At 38.4% G+C, this 21,887-nt stretch overlaps 1 protein-coding gene across 1 annotated transcript in view; it reads left to right on the top strand.

Annotated features, from left to right (window-relative positions):
• The first annotated feature begins 112 nt into the window (after positions 1-112).
• DEK (DEK proto-oncogene) overlaps positions 113-21,887 on the top strand; it is a 29,820-nt gene continuing 8,045 nt past the window's right edge. The window contains exons 1-6 of the mRNA XM_077770139.1: positions 113-284; positions 3,681-3,782; positions 4,028-4,137; positions 5,106-5,200; positions 7,229-7,349; positions 11,815-12,003. Coding sequence (XP_077626265.1) covers positions 134-284; positions 3,681-3,782; positions 4,028-4,137; positions 5,106-5,200; positions 7,229-7,349; positions 11,815-12,003 — 768 coding nt within the window. The 5' untranslated portion in view covers positions 113-133. The remainder of the gene's footprint in view (positions 285-3,680; positions 3,783-4,027; positions 4,138-5,105; positions 5,201-7,228; positions 7,350-11,814; positions 12,004-21,887) is intronic.

Raw genomic sequence — 21,887 nt, 5'->3', positions numbered from 1 at the left:
ACAGAGTGTGGCTTCTGGCCCGCCCGCAGGTCGGCAGCATGTCCTCCTCGGGCCCAGCTGCTGAGGGAGACGGAACCCCCGCCCCCCGCGTCCGNACAGAGTGTGGCTTCTGGCCCGCCCGCAGGTCGGCAGCATGTCCTCCTCGGGCCCAGCTGCTGAGGGAGACGGAACCCCCGCCCAGCCCGCGTCCGAGAAGGAACCCGAAATGCCCGGCCGGAGAGACGAAAGTGAAGAGGAAGACGAAGACGACGAGGAAGAGGAGGAGGAGGAAGAGGAAGAAAAAGGTGGGAGAAAGCCGCGTCCCTGGTGATGGGTTTCTCAGGAAACCGTTTTCTTGCCCCCCCCCCCTTTTTTTTTTTTGGCTCCTGGAGACCCCGAATCGGAGGGATCTCTAGCGAGAAGGTCGGCGAGATTTATCCCTTCCTGGCGCTGAGCATTAGCAGAGAATTAACTTGGCGAATTACAGTTGGTAGGAAACCGCCGTTCGGGTTTTATTTACGTGTTTGGAGGTGCGGTTGACTTGGCGGCCGTCAGTCTGCGTTCTTCACGTTTTCGTCATTTGACAGGACGTTTCTAAGTTTCAGATCTGCTTTTTAAGCCTCTGTTTTGGCAGCTTCTCAAGTCGTCAGGGTAGCTGCTTTTATTTTTCATCTCATTTAAGTACAGGTGTTTTGCCTTTGGAAGTCCTTGCGAGGGCTTCCGTGAAACCGCACATGAAGACGAGAAGTTGTTCACAGACGCCAGTCTTGGAAGTGGCCTGGCAACTTTTAGTGCCTCCTCCGAACTTCAGCACGGGCCCTCTAAAGGCTCGGGGGAGGTCACTTTCACGGGGAAGCACCAGCGGAAGCTGTTGCGACTTGAGAAAGTAGTTGAATACGAAAGCGGTGAGCTCTGAAAGCGCTCCGAAACTGGCGTGGGTTTTGGAGTTGCAGGAGAGTGCGGTTAGCCCTGATTTGCCTGGGGTCCGAAGCAGGAGCGCATCACTTTCTCCAGCGCGCACAGGGCAGGGCCACATCCGGGTGTGCCAGCCTCCGAACGTGTTTTCCAGCCCCCTAAAAACCTAGATCACAGTTTTGAACGTGCTTTGATGACAAGAGCCCCGTCCAGGTTTCTTTCATATGCGGCTCCAGCCAAGCTTGGGAAGACGTTTGAAGGGTTCTTTCCAAACCCGGCTTTCACTGTCTATTTCTTTTAAGCCTCCACCAGCCCCTGGTCAGCATTTTATACCCACAATCTGGGTTGAGATTACACGGTATTGCCTTTTTGTTTGTTTGAAGTGGGAGGTGCTCTGAGATCAGAGCATTTCCACATTTAAGTACAGAAGCGGTGAGAAAAGATAGACATTATTTTTAAATCATTCACAGTACAGTAACTATAGAGATTGGCTGCAGTGTCTCAACTACTAGTCCAAAATTTTCTCAGTGGTCTCCGATTTTTTTGTTTGTTGTTTACTTTCTTTTTAAAGACCAAGTTTTTATACCACGAGGATGATGGATTCCTTTGTGTCAGGAAAAAAATTATAGAAATCATGTAAAAATACTACAGGTGGCTGATACAGTAATGCTTAGGGGACAGATGATCATTCAAAATGTCATTTTTTTCCCCCCAGAATTACCCCCAAGCAATTCTGTCGTCCTAATTGTTTATTGTTCTGTTTCCTTCCTTTCAGTTTTTTTGGAGCAACTAAAATTGTGAAGGTTTTTATCCCAGTTAGCCCTGAAAATGTAATTCTACTACTGAGGCATCTCAGAAACAAGGTGGTGGAGTCCTTGGTGCCAGAGGAAGGTGGACTTGACTGGGGTGGGGGAGGGGCTGGTATAAAAGATGACTCTTAGGTTTCTGTCTTTGGCAGCGGAGCTGACAATATTACCTTTACTGAAAAACAGAATTCACAAAAGTGAGTGAGTGTGGAGAGGATTAGGACTTCTGTCTTGACTGCACAGGCTTGGGTACGCGTAGGACCTGAAGTAGCGCTGTCCACTTGGCGGCTCTCAGTGGATTTGAAGCTCAGGAGAAAGCTCTGGACTGGAGATCAGGAGAGTCATTAGCTTATAGGTGGTAATCAGAGGCAAGCAGATGTTCACATCAGGGTTTAAGCAGCAGGTTGACAGGGATTGCTTTAGTGTGCGTTTCCTTCACTCTACACACCATTGCCAGAATATACCTGCTGGAGTCCCTTTATCCTTACTAATTTTTTCTGCGCAAAACCTTAAATCTCCAGATCTTTCAAAGCCACTTCCAATGTTTGGATCATTTTTCCTTAATCCAAGAATAATTACTCTCTTCAACTCGGAGAACTTTTATTTGTACCTTTCCTAAGGTGTTCATCATCTTCTCCATGGAGTATATTTGTGACCAAACACCAGTAGACATGATGTCTTTCAGGATATTTAGTGTCTTAATCATCTCTTCGTTCCCCCCTTAGTATCTAGTGCGGCTTTGCACAAAACAGGTGTGTTCGGCTGAATGCGTGAAAGAAGGTTCAGTGTCCTCTTTTTTATCTGAATTTGTCTCAGTGGGTGTAAATCATTTTAGAAATTTAAGTTTACTGGTTTAAGTTTTTAATCCATTTTTTTAAGTGTTTATTTTGAGAGAGAGAATGCACAAACATGGGGGAGGGGCAAGGAGAAAGACTAGTAGAGAATCGGGGGAGGGGCAAGGAGAAAGACTAGTAGAGAATCGTAGGGCTGAGGAGCCCTTCTTGGGGCCCAATCTCAGGAACCATGAAATTATGACCCAAGCCAAAATCAAGAGTCAGACGCTTTAATCAAGCACCCAGGCGCCCTTCTGGCCTTTTTTTCTTTCTTTCTTTTTTTTAAGCAGACCACACCACAAAGTTTAACTTTTTTTTAGAATGATTTATGACCATTTACTGAACTACAAAATAATGTCTTTTCAGTCAGTTGCAGTAAGTGTGAACTTGTATAATTTTACCCTATTTATAGCAAAATTAGGCTGCTCTGCCTTAGCTAAGGTCCTTGTTTTTCTTTCATCAGCTTACTGAATTATTGCTTTTCTTTGTGTGTTTTTGAAAGTTCTTATAATCTTAGTCTAAGGTAGCTATTAGATGATGTACCATAAACTAAATTGCAGTCAACAGAATTAGGTCTAATCAGAGAAGTCTTAGTGAGGAGGGCCTTGGTGATTGTTCCCAGTGACTGGACTTTCATTAGTAATAATTGTAGTTGAATAAAAGCTTTTTTCTTTCTGATTTTTTAAAAAAAATTTTAAATGTTTTATTTATTTCTGAGAGAGAGAGGCAGCGTGAGCAGGTGAGGGTCAGAGAGAGAGGGAGACACAGAATCTGAAACAGGCTCCAGGCTCTGAGCTGTCAGCACAGAGCCTGATGGAGGGCTTGGACCCACAAACCATGAGATCATGACCTGAGCTGATGTCGGATGCTTAAATAAGACGCCCAGGCGCCCCCTGATTTATTTATTTTTTTTAAACTGGATCCCTTGTGATGTTGCCAGGAAAACAAAATGTCACCCTCAAAAAAGACTTAAGTGATGTTGTTAACTTAACTATTTTTCATCTCTCCTTTGCCTCTCAAAATCATGCTCAGGAGAAGAATAAAGTATTAGAGATTTCTGCAGTTTTTTTCCCTATATGTTTATCCAATAAAATCAATGTGTTGTTTAAGCTTCTAGTTATTTAAGAAGTGTTAAATTAATTTCTAGAAAAGAGTCTGATCGTGGAAGGCAAGAGGGAAAAGAAAAAAGTGGAGAGGTTGACCATGCAAGTCTCTTCCTTACAGAGAGAGCCATTTACAATTGCACAAGGTAAGTTTATTCTGTTCACTCTACAGTAAAAATGTTTAAACATCAAAATGATGGTCAGGAGTGCTCAGTTTTAGTGTTTACTAAGTATATATTATTGGTATAATTTCATTTAGTTTGCCTTTTTCAGCGAACACTATATATAAATTACGCTGTGAAAATAACCATCATTAAAATAATTTTTTAAATCTGTTAACACATAACCCTACTTAACTTTAATGATTGCGGTGTTTTTTTTTTTTTCCTAGGAAAGGGACAGAAACTTTGTGAAATTGAAAGGATACATTTCTTCCTGAGTAAAAAGAAAACGGATGAACTTAGAAATCTACATAAACTACTTTACAACAGACCAGGCACAGTTAAGACCTTTCGTATTTTTTGTCTTTAATCTAGTAACATATTTACGTATTAAAATACTTCACAAAAGAAACATATAATTTTAGTTCTCAAAGGATTTCGGCAGTCAGCTAGTTCAGTTTCTGTACCATACAAATGAATAGACTGAAACACACTTGTTCAGTGATTTATCACAGAATACATAGTTAGACATTAGCAGTTAGGACTGTAATATCCAGGCTTTGTACTGTAGGTTTTATGCCGTACTAAAATTTTAAATTGTGGTAATTTTAGCGATCTTTAAGTGTATTAGAAGAAATTTGTCAGATGTTTCTAGCTATTCAGAAAAAAATGATACAGTTTAATTGTATCTCATTTGGAGCAAATATCTGATAAATTAGGTGGTAGTTCTTTGGGGACTTGTTAGAACAAGTCAGTATTTCATATAATTGAGGAAACTTTGCTTTGGGTTTTCCATTGACAAAGTGAAGTTTGATCTTAGAATCTTGTGTGTTATCTCATTTGATCCTCACTACAATCTCATTTACACAAGACTTATTGCTAAACTGTATTAACTTTTGGATTTTGGAAGTCTTCTTTTCAAAGAATAAAATCCATGACTCTGATACGGGAAATATTACTAGTAATTTATATTATTTGAGGAAAGGATCTTTTTTTAAGAAGTGACTTTCCACATCCCCCCATAATACTGTCAGATAACAGTTGTAGTTCCGTAATTGCCAGGAAAAATTCCCAGATGGAAATTTATTCAATTCAAATTGTTATTTTTAAATAATTAAATTTGTAAGCCTTTTATAATGCTAATATTTGAGTGACAAAATACTATTTTCAGTTGTGAGTAAGAAATGTTGAATAAACCAATATTGTAACTGGAAGACAGATTTGAAAATACAGATGTTGGCTTTGAATTTTTTCTTATGTACATTATTGGGTAATAAATAGCATTAATAATAAAGGAAACATTTTCAGGTGTCCTCATTAAAGAAGAATGTGGGTCAGTTCAGTGGTTTTCCATTTGAAAAAGGAAGTGTCCAATATAAAAAGAAGGAGGAAATGTTGAAAAAGTAAGTTATTTTAATAAGTATTGTGTTTTGATCAATATGTTTTAAGTTATTTAAAAAAAATTTTTTTTTAATGTTTTATTTATTTCTAGGAGAGAGAGAGAGAGACAGCGTGAGCAGGGGAGGGTCACAGAGAGAGGGAGTCACAGACTGAAATAGGCTCCAGGCTGTGAGCTGGCAGTCAGCACAGAGCCCGACGCGGGGCTCGAACCCACGAACCGCGAGATCATGACCTAAGCGAAAGTCGGACGCTTAACCGACTAAGCCACCCAGGCACCCCTTAAGTTAATTTTTAAACATTTAAATATGACCATCCAAACATTTTTAGTAGACTGCTAATGCTTTTCTCTTAATGCCAAGATCTGACTTTTCTTCATACCTATTAAGGTGAGATGTTCATTACTTTCCAGTAAGTGGTTACTGTTAAGATTATTGAAAACTCACAATAAAAAAATGCTTCTATTTCTTAGAAGAACAGCATCCACAAGTAAGTCATTCAGACAGTTCAAAATGCAAGTTCAGGGGGATATAGTGAGAAGTCCACCACCCTCCCCCACTCTTATCCCTTGCCAGCTGTTTTGATCTCCCAGCTTCCAGGTACCATTTAAACTATTTTGAAAATAATGAATTTGGTGAAACCGTGTTCTTCCCCGTAATGCAAGCAAGATGATACATTCTTTTTTTTTTAATATTTTTATTTATTTCTAGGAGAGAGAGAGAGAGACAGCGTGAGCAGGGGAGGGTCACAGAGAGAGGGAGTCACAGACTGAAATGGGCTCCAGGCTGTGAGCTGGCAGTCAGCACAGAGCCCGACGCGGGGCTCGAACCCACGAACCGCGAGATCATGACCTAAGCGAAAGTCGGACGCTTAACCGACTAAGCCACCCAGGCGCCCCAAGATGATACATTCTTAAGAGCTTTTGTTTATTAAATCCTTTATAGTTTAAAGTTGTAAATAATAGAGATGACTGTTCCTTCATCACAGTAGGAGTGTGGAAAATGTAGTATTTAATCACCAACCATGTTTGGCCCCATAGCTCAGGGGTGAGAGCACTGGTCTTATAATCACCACCAGAGAAGTTGAGTCCATGAATTTTATGGCAACTTCTTACATTATTTTCTAGTGAATTGACTTAGTTTATTCGTTTACTACCTTTAAAACTTAATTGACAGAGGTGCCTGGGTGGCTCAGTTGGTTGTGTCCAACTGTTGATTTCAGCCCAGGTCATGATCTCCTGGTTCAGGGGTTCAGCCCATCTCCAGCCCTGAGTTGGGCTTTGCACTGATCCCTCAGAGCCTGCTTGAGGTTCTCCTTTCTCCTTCTCTGCCCTTTCCTGCTTTCCTGCATGCCCTCTCTTNTTCCCCCCCTCAATAAATAAACTTTAAAAAAAATGTTTTAAAGCTTAACTGGTAAATGGTGTTTTCAGTTTATTAATAATCTCATCTGGTTGTATTTTGTACATTAGTCAAGATTATTAGGAAAGTATTTTTTATTATTCTTTTCAGGCAAGTACTTTTTATATTCAGAGAAACATTGGATATGCTACTTTTTTTAAAAAAAATTTCTTTGAGAAAGAGAGAGTAGGGGAGGGGCAGAAAGAATGAGAGTGAATCCCAAGCAGGCTCCGTGCTGTTAGCGCAGATCTCAGCACTCTGAGATCATGACCTGAGCTGAAATCAAGAGTCAGACACTTAACGGACTGAGCCANTATTTATCTTTGAGAGAAACAGAGCATGAGCAGGTGAGAGGCCGAGACTGGGAGAGACAGATTCTGAAGACAGGTTCTGAGCTGTCGGCACAGAGCCGGACAGTGGAGCTTGAACCCACAAACTCTGAGATCATGACCTGAGTGCAAGTCAGACACTTAACTGACTGAGCCACCCAGGTGCCCCCCGGCCACTTTTTTTTTTTTTTTTAATGTTTGTACTTTGTACCTGAGCCAGTTTGGTTAGCTGTTGCCTTTATCTTGTAGAGAATGTTTATGAACTTTGCTACGTAACAAATTTGGTTTCTTTCATTTTCTGTTTTAGATTTAGAAATGCCATGTTAAAGAGCATCTGCGAGGTTCTTGATTTGGAGAGATCAGGTGTAAATAGTGAACTGGTGAAGAGGATCTTGAATTTCTTAATGCATCCAAAGCCTTCTGGCAAAGTGAGGACCAATTTTTACTATTTTAATAATCAATTATAGCCTCTCTTTCCTTTCTCTTTTTATGGAATAATTTAGTTTGTTAGTAGCATTGCTTGTCAACATTCGGTAGTATTTTCTGCATTCAAAGAACATGCCTCTGTTGACATACCTGCAACAGTTTCAAGATAGAAATAACATAGACATACAGACCTATCTTATCAGATACAAAAGATAGAAGATTAAGAGAAATAATTATTAACTAAGTTAATATCAAATGGACAGAAATACAAACTAAGTATCCAGGGTTTTATATCTAGAAGGCACTGGAAGAACAGAAACAGGTTGAGTCGAGGGTGAGGTGGTTAGGCTGGTAGGGAAGGTATGCAACCTTCATCGAGGTCAGGAAAGATAAGATGGGTGGATAGTAGAGCTGGGTATTTTCTAGATATTGGAATAAGGCTATGAAAATAGAACATTAAAAAAACCTCTTGCAAGTTTCTTGGATTGGGTTTCCAGAGTCAAAGCTGGATATGGAAGTAAAATGGCCTTATACTTTGCCCCACTCTTCCTAAAATTCAGATTAAGTTTGCCCTAATTGTTTAACATGACTTATTACCAACTTCCAGTGTCTATTAAAGTATTACTTACCTTACCTTCCACTTTTAGTGTAAGTCAGTCAGTAAATATTCTTATTTTGATAGCAAAGAAACTGGGAAAAATTCTAGAGGACCTAGGAGTTCAAGGGAACACCATCGGTGAAGGGAGAGGGCATAAAGATTAGGAACCAGAAGATAATTCTGGTTTTATTTTTTCTTGGTATAATTTACCATTAGCTGGAGAAAGGCAGTTAAAGGATATTTTTGTCAATTGTCATACAGCTATATATCCTAGGGCTATGGTGGATTTTGTTTTCGGGTGTGTGTGTGTTTTGAGTTTGATTAAAGACGAGAGATGCCCTATTTTTTTAAATTTTACTGTGGACAGACCTCTACTTAAGAATTTCATGTGACAAATTGAATACCGTTTTCGCAGACGCCATTAAGTTGTTGTTTAAGTTATGAGGGATATGTTTATATTCTTTTACTCAATGATTTTTAAATGTGTTGGTTTTAAAATCCATTTACCCTCTTAAAAATTAATGAGGACTCCAGAAGTTTTATGTGGGTTATTTTGATATTTACTGTATTGTAGGATAAAACTGAAAAATTTGTAAATAACAGCCTAATACAGGTTAACAAAAGTGATGTATTATATGAAAAATATACTTTCAACAAAATTAGAGAATGGCATTGTTTTATATTTCTGCAAGTCTATTCATGTCTGGCTTAAAAGACTGCTGTATTGTCATTTAGCTCTGCATTTCAATCAATCGCACATCGTTTTGAAGTATGTAAAGAAGATCCAGCCTCACCCGTATGTAGTTAGAGAAAAGAATATCTTTTTTTTTTTGTAAACATTTTTTTAATGTTTGTTTATTTTCGAGAGACAGAGAGACAGAATGGGAGTGGGGGAGGGGCAGAGAGAGAGAGGGAGACACAGAATCTGAAGCAGGCTCTGGGCTCTGAGCTATCAGCACAGAGCCCAACACGGGGCTCAAACCCACGGGCTGTGAGATCATGACCTGAGCCCAAGTCGGAGGCTTAACCGACTGAGCCACCTAGTCGCCCCAAGAAAAGAATATCTTTAAAAACCTTGAGGTAATTATTTGATATTCACCTCTGATGGACCACCAGAGCTCCACAGTCGTAGTTTGTTAACGGTTAGCTGTAATGTGGTCTCTGAAACCAACATTCACCGTTTGGAAATTACAGGCTTTTAAATTGTGCAGATCTTCCAAATGTTGGCACGTTTCCATTAAACACTGTCAAAAAGTCATTAATAAAATCACTGTCTTGTCAGAAAACCCTTTAAGTGTTAGGAGGCTGTTAAGCTCATGGTGATGGATGTGAATTTTCCATGTGAAGTTTTCAAATTTATTATTGGCAATAAATACCATCAGTTATTTTCCTTGCAGTGACAGGCTCACGTTCATTTTGAGAACATGTCTTTTCAATACCTAAGTCTGAAAAGGCCTACTTTGACGGTTCTTTTACAAATGGTGTTTCATGAAAAAGGTAGCTGGCTCAGCTCCCAGCTCAATTGTGCAAGTGCTTTTTCTTGAGAAAATCAGTGAAGTTCAGTATGTGGCAAACGTGTTTGAGGTGTACCTCCCATTTTGTTACACAGAGATCATAAGGACATGTCCTTAGAGGTTAAGAGTTAACATCATTAGTATTTATTGCTTCATCAAAGACATTCTTAAAGGAACGCCTTTTCTTTTCACTTCTAGTGCGTGCTTATGAGGAATATAATGACTCCTAGCACAGTTTGCCTCCTCTGCCTTGATTAGTACTAAAGTGCCAGCAATTGTACAGCCACCTTTGTTTTTGCAGTCAGTACACATGTGAACACTGTGAAGAGAGAAAATAAATAATGTCTTGGTATTATTATGGAAATAGTTTTGACCCTGTGAGTTTCAAAAAAGATCTCAGGAAACCTTATGATCCATGAACGGTATTTTGAGAGCTAAGTTCTTATGGAATCTAACTCATACCCACTTTTTATATCTGCTTCTGTGATGATTACTCCTTAATCTATTGATAACAATCTCAGGTTACTTTCTGTACTACCCTACATTTTTGTCATTTAAGAAAAACACTGCAAACTCATTAGTATTAATTTTTCTCCCATAGTAATAAAATTATTGAATTAACATTGTTTTACTACCTTTTTTTTTTTGTACTTTGATTATTTTTCAGATTTTGTTTCCAAAAAGGGATGATGCTATTGACACTCGATTCTGGTTAAGGTTTACCTATTTTTAGGACCAATAATAGGAAAGCTCTAAAACATATATTGCTGCTGCTTTATTTTTGGAAGTTGCAGTTTCTTGATTGGTTACTTGAACGATACAACATTCTTTCACTTTCCTGTGTAGATTATCCTGTACCTATCAAGTCCTCTCATTACTAATTCCTTATATAGATTATATTCTTACTGCTTGTATCTGGTTCCTGCACTGAGATAGAAAGGGGTACCACACTTTTCTAATATAGTTAAGTCCTGGATTTCATTAATAGGGAGAGTTTAAACATTGAGAGTCACTTTTTCTCCAGTGAGCTTGAAGAATTTAGCCAAATGGATTTGGTTCCTGGTACTAATGGGCAATAGTAACAGGTCACATAACAAGAATATCTATATACATTCAAGAAAGCTTTTTTATAGAAGCTTACAGAGAACCCCCTCTGAGAAATATTGTTGGTGTACGAACTAAAAATTTCTGAGCTTACAATTTCTGAACAGACTTGGCTGTAGCCCTGTCTGTCTTTAGGAAGAGTAGGTTGTTTGGGCAGCTAGAGGGTATCTTCTGGGCTGTACATAGCCTGAGAACAGAACGTACAGGAAACAGCCACCTTATTCTTAATTTTTGTGCAGGCAATGGTGACCCCTAAGACCGGAAGTTTCTAGGAGAGAAAAAGCTGTGGTTCTGCCAGCTTCATGAAAGACTGTGTCCACAGTTACCACTAACATTTATACAGCTGTGTATCATAAGGCTATGTTCTGGTATTTTTCTCATGATTTCTGCTTATTGCAGAAAGTAACAGGCAAAAATAAGAACAAGATACCTGTAATTTTGGAAATAATTTTAATTCTTCAGTGTATATCTTTTCAGATCTTTTATGCAAGATTTTACGTTTTTCAATTTTAGAAGTTAGCAAATACTCCCCTAAGAAAGCATTTAAGAATTAAATTTGCTGATTAATATGATCAAACTGTTTCTTCACATGGTCTCTGCTTTTTAAATATGAGTGGTTTAATTGAATATCAAAGTAATAGTGATACACGTATTTTGTGATTCTTAATTAGTTTCATAATTAACATACCCAACACTAATTGCATATTTAGAGTCAATGAGAATATTATCCTGACATTAGTGAAAGTAGAGCCCAGAGGTAATATGAATATAAACTATATAGTTCATAAACTCAAGATGTGTAAGGTGAGGTTTTATTTCCTTTACAGATAGTTCCAGTCCTTTGTAAGATCCCCTGAAGCAAGAGGCTCCTCTGGCATTGACATTAATGCTTATAGGAGTGAACTAAACTATAAGTGTAACTCAAAATATTGCCCTTGACAACATGTACATAACTTGGAGCTTAATCCAGTGTATATTTGGGCTTCTAATCTCAAGTCCGAATACAGAGTATATATTTTAGCATTAGTGAAGAGTCTTGCCTAGGTGTGAGAACACAAATGAAGGGCTATTGGTATACCATTCAGACAGAAAGATTTACATGATTCATTAAAGATGAATTGTTCTCCATAAAGCTAAGTTTGGCAATACTTCTTGAGATAGGATCAAGAAGAATTGGGTTGAGAAGTAGTTATCAAAAGTGATTCACTTGGAAATATAATTGCCCATTGTTGTTATCTTTATTGTATACAGCCGTTGCCAAAATCTAAAAAAACTTCTAGCAAAGGCAACAAAAAGGAACGGAACAGTTCTGGAATGGCCAGGAAAGCTAAGCGAACCAAATGTCCTGAAATTCTGTCAGATGAATCCAGCAGTGATGAAGATGAAAAGAAAAACAAGGAAGAGTCCTCCGATGAGGAAGATAAAGAAAGTGAAGAGGAGGTAAAATGTTGGGTGTTTGTGGGTGTTTTCTCATTTCTTTTCATGGGAGCGTTAAATATTCCTGTTATGATAGATACAGCCACAAAACAGATTCTAGAAATTGTCTACCATGTTGGTTGTTTTTAATTCCAAAGACACAGAAATCGTTCAGTACAAATCCTTTCTTTCCCTTATGGAGCTTTTGGCTTTATGGCCATGTGAGAACTCGGGGGTTGGAAGAGTTGAGCTGGACCTTGAAGATTAGAGTAGTTCATTGGGAAGTGGAAGTGTGTGCACTGAGCCATTTTATTCTGTTTTACGTAGAAAGCAAGGGGTTTAAGGACCACCAGTTTTTCTCAACCCAGTAGGGATAATTTAATGAGAATAACAGCATTTGAGGTTTATTTGGTAGGTGGGCCAGTTTAGTATCACCTAGGAATGCCTGCCATTTTCTTTTACTTGGGAATATCAATAAAATTTTGAGAATACTGAGTTTCCTAAGTGAAACTTGAGGAAGAGGAGAGCTCTGAACCGTTTAAAAAGTTAGCTTTATACCCTTTCCTTGATATGTAACTTCAGTCAAGAAAGTGACTTCTTATTACTGCTAAAGTTTTGATAGAGACCCTTTTTTAACTTTGTTTTGGTGTCCCCTTCAGTGGTCAGAATTTGCTCTGTAAGTTGGGTCAACTACCTTGTCTTAGGGACTGGATTAATTGGCTTGACTTTTTGGGCCAAGATGATTCTTTGTTGTGGAGGGCAGTCTTGTGCTTTATAGTATGTTTACCCACTAGAGGACAGGAGCACACCTCTCCCCTCCCCCCCAACTTCTAGTTGTGAAAAACAAAATTGTCTACAGACATTGCCAAATGTCCCTACAGATGGGGGAGAGGGGCACGGGGCGGGGGCAGGGGACCACCTCTAGTTGATAACTACTGGATTAGAAGGACTAAAGATAAGATGAACTCTGAATGTGTATTTGGTTTTAGGTACTTAAAATCCACGATTGTTTCAGTGTTAAATTTTGTAAAGACTTCTATAAAGCTAAGTATCAAATGCTTCATAAGTTAAAAGAGAATATTACAAATCTAGCAGGTGTTTCATAATATATTTTTGGTGTGAAGGAAGATGAGTAATCTTAGCCCTAAGGGTTTTATGGAATAGATTTTTAAGGACATTAGGAGGGAAATGCATTTGTTTATGTGTGACTCTAGAATAATAGCACTTTTGCATTAATAGTATTCTTCAACAAATTTTGGGGTTATGCCTACATGTATTCACTATGCTTCCTAAAATCTTTAAAAAATAAAAAAAAATTATGTTATTTAGTTTTTGAGAGAGAAACAGAACATGAGTGGCGGAGGGGCAGAGAGAGAGGGAGACACCATTGGAAGCAGGCTCCAGGCTCTGAGCTGTCAGCACAGAGCCTGATGCAGGGCTCGAACTCATGGGCCGTAAGATCATGACCTGAGCCAAAGTCAGACACTCAACCGACGGAGCCACCCAGGCACCCTTCTAAAACCTTTTTAAGGGCAGAGTTGAAGGAAGAAAATTTGTTATAGAATATAAACATCGAATTTTTCCATAGAGGCATAGGATTATGAGTGTGAGCTCTGGAAACTATCTGGGTACAAATCCCAGCTCTACCTTCTAGAATGATTTTGGGCAGATTACTTATAAACTTTATACCTCAGCTTCTCATCTGTAATACAGGTGTGATGACAGTACCAGTCTTAAAGGGTTGTATTCAATGATTTTATTTAAAGTACGTAAGAGCAGTGCTTGGCATGGGTGCTATGTGTAAGTATTAGGTGGTACTGTTACTATTAGTATTGAGATGACCTTTTGTCATGTAAAATTTCTAAATCCAGTGATCCTGTCATTTAATGACTAAGGTGTGGGTTAAAAAGTGAAGGTATTTTAGGGATGCCTGGGTGGCTCAGTCGGTTAAGCATTGACTTCGGCTCAGGTCATGATCTCACGGTCCATGAATTCGAGCCCCATGTTGGGCTCTGTGCTGACAGCTCAGAGCCTGGAGCCTGCTTCGGATTCTGTGTCTCTCTCTCTCTGCCCCGGCCCCGCTCAAGTTCTGTCTCTGTCTCAAAAATAAATAAACATTAAAAAAAATTTATTAAAAAAAAGATATTTTATACTCATTTTTACTTGTTTTCCGGATTACTGTCTCATTTATCCAAATAGAATTCCTTGAATCTTGTGAATGTAAATGACCCCTGATTGATTTGTAATGATACTGGTTCCTGGATAATGATCACAAGTGGAACTGTCCTTATTATAAATCAAAGTTTTTCTACAGTGCCATTAAAAAAGGCCTTTGTGCTAGAAACCCAGGCTAAATGGTGAAAACTCATGTAGAATAAAAAAGTAACAAACTTCATAAAGTACAGTCCAATAGAATCTGGACTGAGAATTGCTTTTTTTTTTTTTTTTTTAATTTTTTTTCTTTTTCTGTTAAGTCTCCCTCCAACAACCAGAGTAATTATTCATTGCTTTAAAGGATATTTCAGATTTAGGACTATACTCCTTAAAAACTTTATTACTGATTATGTTCCTATGAAAGGCTCTTCTTGCCTTTGAAAGGTAAGTAGTAACAAGAGGAATAGTATTTCTATGGTAACTGTGTTTTCCCTTACTCTTTAATTTTTTTGAGGACTAAGTTAAGTGGCAACTTTGTTAGGGACTTCATAAGAGGAAGTATTTTTGATTATTACTATGAAAGAATCTCTTTTTTAAGAGGCCATAAAGAAGGTTTACAGGTTATTTAGAAAAGTTGTGTACTGCCTGTAGATAGAATTATTTTGCAGATTCTTTTCATAGAAGATTACTAAGTTAATATTATTTATTGTTTGTTTCTTGAGACAGATTTTTCTTTGTTAAATAAAAGTCTTATCCCCTGTTTACATTAGATTCTTGGAATAAATAACTGAACGTGGTAGATTAATCTTACCTTTTGTTTCCTCTAAATTGAGGGCTTTGGACTGTATAATTTACATCATGTTGCTAAAGTTAGAACTCTTACGTAGACAGAAATCCAGTTACAGTTGTCCGTTGACTATGTGAGGTTGAGTGGTAGTCATCTGCTCGTTTTCATATTTATCTGTGTGGAAGACTAGGATATTTAAAAGTAAGTTTATTATTTCTTAAATNTTTTTTTTTTTTTTTAGTTTTTTATAAGAAAATGTGTCATACTTAATCATGTTAGCCAATAATTGCTAAAACATTTTGTTAGAGGTTCTCTGTACCTGTAGCTCTATTTTTGTGATAGGCAGTGAGTGCATGGTTCACAATGGTTTTTAATCCTTAACTCAAGCAAGTTGCTCTTTCTTTCCAAGAGTGACTTGGGTAGTAATTCCTTTATAAAAGAGCCATTTTAAACCTTTATCATCTTGGTTCATGAACATTTGCTTAATTAGGGCAGTAGAAGGAGAGCAGTTTAGAATTAGGAAATTTGTAGATGAAGTTTCTTAAAAATGAGGGAATAAGAAAATGACAGGGTTAATTCTTTTCTATAAACTTACTCTGAAAATCATGTGGTTCCCATATTGGATTAGCATCTTTTGGGGAAGACTGCTAAAATGAGCCAGTGAGATTAAACCATGCTTAGGTATGCCATTTACCACGAGTGTTAGACCTTCGGCACAGAGCAGTTGTTGCAGAGGCCGTGCTGCCCACACTGGAAAAAACCGTTCTCATGATCTCTTAGACCCTTAAAAGCATACTTGATGTTTTTAAATTTTATTCTAATACATCTTCAGTTTTTGTTTCTTAGTGTTTCTATAACACCTTCTTATCGCTAGAAATGTCTACAGCAAACTGAATTATTGGTATTTAGAATTAATCTGAATCTTCCCATACGTATCAGGAATGTCTTCAATTGTGAATGCTTAAAAACCTTACTAGTGATGTCCAAAAGAGGAACTCCTTTTTCTTTCATGACAAGAAATCCACAGACAGGCAATTTGGGGCCAGTACAGCAGGCCAAGAAAGGTTATCAAGAATTTGAGTGTCCTCTTCCTCAGCCACCATCTTCATAAGTGGCCCTTAACCTCCTGATCACAAGATGGTCGCTTTACCTTAAGTCATTGAATTCCTGTTGCAGATACAGAAGAGCAGAGAGCTTTTCTTCTAGTAATGTTTCACTAGATTTTTTCTTTTTTTCCCCTGAAAGGATGCTTTTTACCAAAGATCTCTGTGTTCATTGCCTTGGCCAGAACTTTGTTACTTCTCTACCTCTAAGGGCAAGGGAAGCTGTGAGATGCACGTGTTAGCTTTCCTGTGTATGTGGGGGAAGGAGCCATCCTACAGGGTCAGCCAGATCAGAAAAACTTTCAGTTCTAGTTTTTGGTAAACTCCTATATTTGGACCATTCAGGGAATTATTTGGTAGTAGTAGGAGGGTGAATGTGAAAGTTCTGTTAGTCCTTAATTGTGTTCTAAAAAATAAGACTCCCCCCATCATAATTTGATCAGAGGAATTACAGATCCATATAAACTATTGAAATCTTTCATTGGAAGGCAAAGCTAATAGTCACCATAATAAAATCTTAAACCTGCTTTCATAATCTTTTGTGAACTATACTGAGGCTTGCACATTCTTTACTCTTGGCACTCTTGAGGTTTCTCAGCCAAGTTGTTAAAAGAATAGTGTATTTTAAGCTAATTTTTATTTTGTTCATCTGTTCACCCAGTACAACCTTTCTGCTGTGAGGACAGGATTCTGGCTCTGACAGGCGTCTTTTTTGGAGACCCTCCTTCAAGAGCCCTGCTGCCTATAAGAGATAGGTAAGCCTTTTCTCCCAAGGGTTTTTTTTGCCTGCCTTCAAAAGTGCTGCGTCATTCCTCTGATTCTGTGCCTTCACGGTTATCAGAGATCATGGAAAACCCTCTTCAAATTTTTAAAAATTTGCATTATTACTCTTACAAATTTAGATTACAGTAAATGGTACTATCTGAAATTAATGGCAGCTGTTGATTTTTATGTGTTTCCCATTAGCACATCAAAACTTCCTACGATGCTAGATGGCTCTGATTGAACTACTCACAGCAGATTCAGAATAGCGAGCCAGAATCTTAATAAGTTCCAAGACAACTTGGACACTGGCCTTAATTTTTTAAAAAACTTAACCACCTTATTTCTCCCCATATATTTTGAATAAGACTCAAGTTTTAGCTCCTCTTTGATTAAATAGCTAAGTTAACTCTGGCTACCTCCAACATTTTTCCTTTGTAGTGACACATAATGTGTTTGCTATAATTACTAAGATTTTCAAAATATTTTAGGAGAGATTTTAAAGTAGAGGTTTCTCATGTTATCACATTATTCAGTTCAATAAATTGGGTATGTGTTAAGTGCTGTTGAGCTTCCAGAAAAATTTTTTACCCAAATGCCATTTGAATGGTACTTGATGTAGGATTCCAAAAGAAAGTGTCCTTATCTATTGCTGAGAGAAAGCTTTGGAGAAAAATGGCAGAAATACCCATTGAATTTGACTTTGGGACTTGAAAGGAAAGTTGTGAACAAAGATGGGGAGCACGAAAGTCCAGGGTACCTCTGACATACACACTTGTTTGTGTGCTTGTGGTCGGGTGATGTGTCCAAAAGTAGAGCAGTGAGGGCAGAAGCCGGACTAGAGAGTCCACGAGGTTGGGCGTTTTCATAGGAGTAGTTGAGGCATCATTCTCGCTTATTCAAAATGATTGCCTTATTCTACCTGAATTTTGCCAAGTGTTTGGCTAGTAGGGGGAAAAAAGAGAGACCTGGTCTCTGTCTTCTAGAAACAGTCTGCCTGGGGAGAGGTACCACTCATTCAGTAAGTGTTTATTGGTAAATATTAGGAGACTCGCTGAAAGTTAGTTGTGTGCTGTGTACTTCACATCGGTGTGAGTCTTGACTCCCAGAGCCAGGATGATGTATCCTCCTCGTTGTGTACCTCACACGTCTGTGTGCGTTTTGTTAGTGTTGAAGTACAGCTGACACAGTATTACATTTGTTTCAGGTGTGCTCTTTAAGTTTTTTTAATGTATTGTCCATATTACTGTTCCCAGAGCTGCTAGTTCATATGCTTCTATCATCAGATCTGTCTATAACGAACTGATTTAGATTCAAATTTGAATTTAAGCAATAGCCTTAGATAAGTATATATCCACTTCTGCTTCTAAAAACTTAACTAAAAGCTATTGACATAAATATAGAACTTGAGAAATTATCCTCTGATTAATTTATATACAGTTCCTGCCTTTTCCCTACATATCTCCTCCAGTCACATATAATCTAGACTAGAAATGGCAAACTGTGTATGGCCTATAACACCAGATCCAGCCTCTGGCCCGTTTTTGTACAGCCTAGAAACTGAGGATGGTTTTTTTCCATTTTTGAAATTTGTTAAAAAATGAAAATTGTAACTGTAAGCACATACAGCCAAGCAAAACCCAAATTACTTATTCTCTGGCACTTTATAGAGAAAGCTTGGTGACAGAGTCAGACTGTAAATTTATCTTTTATCTTAGAAATTTATAACTAGGGGTGCCTGGGTGGCTTAGTCAGTTAAGTATCCAACTTTGGCTCAGGTCAGATCTTGCGGTGAGTCCAAGCCCTGTGTTGGGCTCTGTGCTGACATCTTGGAGCCTGTTTCAGATTCTTTGTTTCCCTCTCTCTGCCCCTCCCGTGCTCACATTCTATCTCTTTCTCAAAAATAAACGTTTAAAAAATAATAAAAAAGAAACTTATAACTAGGCGAGTCTGCTGAGACTTTAATAAGAAAACATAGGTGCACAGGCGTCACCCTTGAGTTTATCTAATGCTCTCTCTTTCTCTCTCATATACAACCTATATACGTAAGTTGTGCCAGAAGACCGTTTTATTAAAAAAATCAAGAAGCTTGGCTAACTGCTGTTAGTAGCAAGCATGTGGTCTTAGCAGGCAGAGCAATGCTAGTGAAACAGAACCTCGGGGCTGGAATAGATCCTTAACAGTTACCTAACTTCCAGAGACCTTTTCCCATCTTAATCTTCCAAGTTAATTATGTAGCACCTACAGAGTGCCAGTTCTAAGCCCTGCACTGGAGATCAAGAAACAAGTAAGACAAGGACTCTGTTCATCAGCTGGTAGAAAGGGAGAGGTCAAAGATGAGGAGGAAAAAAGTACAGCAGAGTATAACTTGAGAGCTAAGAAGGGTGGACAGGATCATTGGAAGCTCAGAAGATAAGAGTATTTACCTCTCTCTACAGACTTGTGGGGAGTGAAGATCCAGACAGGAAACCTTCATAGGAGGTAACAAATTTGATCTGAGCCTTTAAAGGATGAACAAGAGAGGTTGGCAGAGTTAAAAATTTGGTGGAAAAAAAAATTTTATACAAAACTGGATTACACCAAGGCCTGTCTTAGCTTTTAAGAAAAAAATCTAAAGAAATGCTCCTGGAGCCCTTACAAAGTTTGGAGGGTAAAGGCCAGAGATAGCCCTAGTACGGATTTGGTGATCCTTTGTTGCCATTTTGCATTTTCTGCTAACAATTTTTATTCTTTTTTCTCATTGGTAACATTTGTGTGAAATGGAAAAAGTTAAATTTAACAGTATAAATAGGTTAGGATCTCCCTGGCTTATTTTTGTCATTTCAGCTCTGGTTTAGATGCATAGGTACGTTTTCCATTTCTCTAAGCAAGTAATCTGTAGTAGGAGGCACTCTGGGCTTACCATGCCTCCAGCTCCTTACCTGTTGTAAGATATAGGCCGTCTTGACTGCTCAGATACACTTTCCTCATTTGTAATGAAATCAACTGTTTTCTTGGATTTTTTTTTTTTGCTTTTTTTTTTAAAGCTCATATAAGATAGTGTATGTGGAACCAATACTATACAAATGCCTTTTTCTTTTTCCTTTTAATTATATTTTAACCATATCTTGGTTTCAGAGTAGAGGTAAACCAGATCCCTTGCAAGTAATACAGAGATGAATGTGACAAATACTTCATTGGCTGCTTTATGTCAAACAATTTTTTTTTTTAGTTTGTGTATTTTGAGAGAGAGAGGGAGAAAGAGAATCCCAAGGTAATAGCACAGAACCCCATGCAGGGCTCAATCCTGTGAACAGTGAGATAGTGACCTGAGCCAAAAAAAGTTGGACGCTTAACCAACTGAGCCACCCGGGCGCCCCTACATCAAACATTTTTAAGGTTGCTGGGTACAGATAGAGCTAAATAAGGTAGCCAGGTGTCTTTTCTCATGGAAATTGTCAAATATAACTTTAAGAAACTTATACTGTGGTGGGAAAAGACTATATGTAACTAGTTTAATAAAGCTGTATATTAAATGTGTGTTTTCTCTGCTACCTTATATTTATTTATTCATTTGATCTTTAGAACAATTCTACAGATATGGCCACAGTTCATCAAATCTCCGATGCCTATAAGGCATCATTTTAATGTAAATTGTAAAATGCACCCCAGTATCTGAGATGAGAAAATGTGAAAAAATGGTAAATTCAGCAGTCTGGTATTATTACCTCCATTTTACAGATGAGGAAGCAGGCACAGGGAAGGAAGGTAAGTGATTTGCTTGAGAATACCAGATTGGTCAGTAGTGGAGTCAGGATTTGAACCAGGAAGTGTGGCTCTCAAACCCGTGTACTGCTTCACATGCAGTAGGGATACATGAACTATGGGCCGAATAGAGTGGGGCCACTGACAAATCAGCGGTGGTGCAGTGAGAAGTTCAGAGGGGACTGTTAAGCTGGACTTAGACTCACAGGTGAGAGTTTCCTTATGGAGACGAGGGGGGTGAAAAGAATGAGGACTTGAAGTTTCCTGTAAAGTGTAAGTGGGCATGCTCTCTCCTTTCCTCTCAGCTCCCCCAGGCCTCTGTACCTCCAGAATACCAGATTATCCTGTCAAAAATTGTCCATTGTGTCCTGCCACCAGGGTCCTTTGAGAGGCTCCATTTTTAAAAGTTAACTTTCTCCTCCTATTCACACTGAAAACTTACCTGCGGCTGAGGTGGTTGATTCTTAACATCTGCAAGGTTAACATACACACACGAGTTATTCTGCCTCTGCTGTTTCCCCATGTCAGCATTTACTTGTCTGAAAAACATCCTTTATTGAATTCCTGCCTTAAAGTTCTTCACAGAAAAACTTGTAATTAGTTACTAAAGATATGTGAAATCGGGTGTAAACAACATAGTTTGTTATTACAGGGATGGATGTTTGTGGGGGCCAGGCTTATCTACCAGAATGTAATAAAATAAGCATGATGCATCATGGTTAGTTAACACAGGTGTCATCGAGCCTGTCATACTGCTTTTGTTCTATTTATTCTTTGTATCGACCCTGCTTTTAAAGAAAACTTTAAAACCTCCAAGTTACTGCATTTAATGAAAGAATTTCTTTACAAAAGGAAGCACTCCTAATAGTAATAATAGCTAATATTTATTAACCATTTCCTGTAAACCTGGCACCATTGAAAGTATTTTCCATGTAATAATGCATTTACTCCCCCAAAAAACCATGAAGTGCTATCATATTCCCTTCAATTTGCATATGAGGAAACTAGGGCCCAACGATCTAGTAGGCCAAAATTTGAAACCAGGAAGCTCGCCTCCAGAGCCCACACTCTTCTCTGTTAGGTTGCTGTAGTGCTTGTGACTGTATGTTTGCAGTCTTCATAGGCTAGTTGTCCCCTTAAAAAGCTGTGGATGCCGTCCCTGCTAGAAGATGATGTTAAATACAGAAAGAAGCATCATTTTAATTGTGTTTGTCCAGTGGTAACATCTTGTGGAGATGGCTTGATTACCCTTTATTTATCACTTTTTTTTTTTAAATGTTTTATTTATTTCTGAGAGAGAGACAGTGTGAGCAGGGGAAGGTCAGAGAGAGAGGGAGATACAAATCTGAAGCAGGCTC

The sequence above is a fragment of the Crocuta crocuta genome, unplaced genomic scaffold (genome assembly GCF_008692635.1).
Source record: "Crocuta crocuta isolate KB4526 unplaced genomic scaffold, BGI_CrCroc_1.0 scaffold24, whole genome shotgun sequence".
NCBI lineage: Eukaryota > Metazoa > Chordata > Mammalia > Carnivora > Hyaenidae > Crocuta > Crocuta crocuta.
This window is presented reverse-complemented; position numbering and strand designations above follow the sequence as displayed.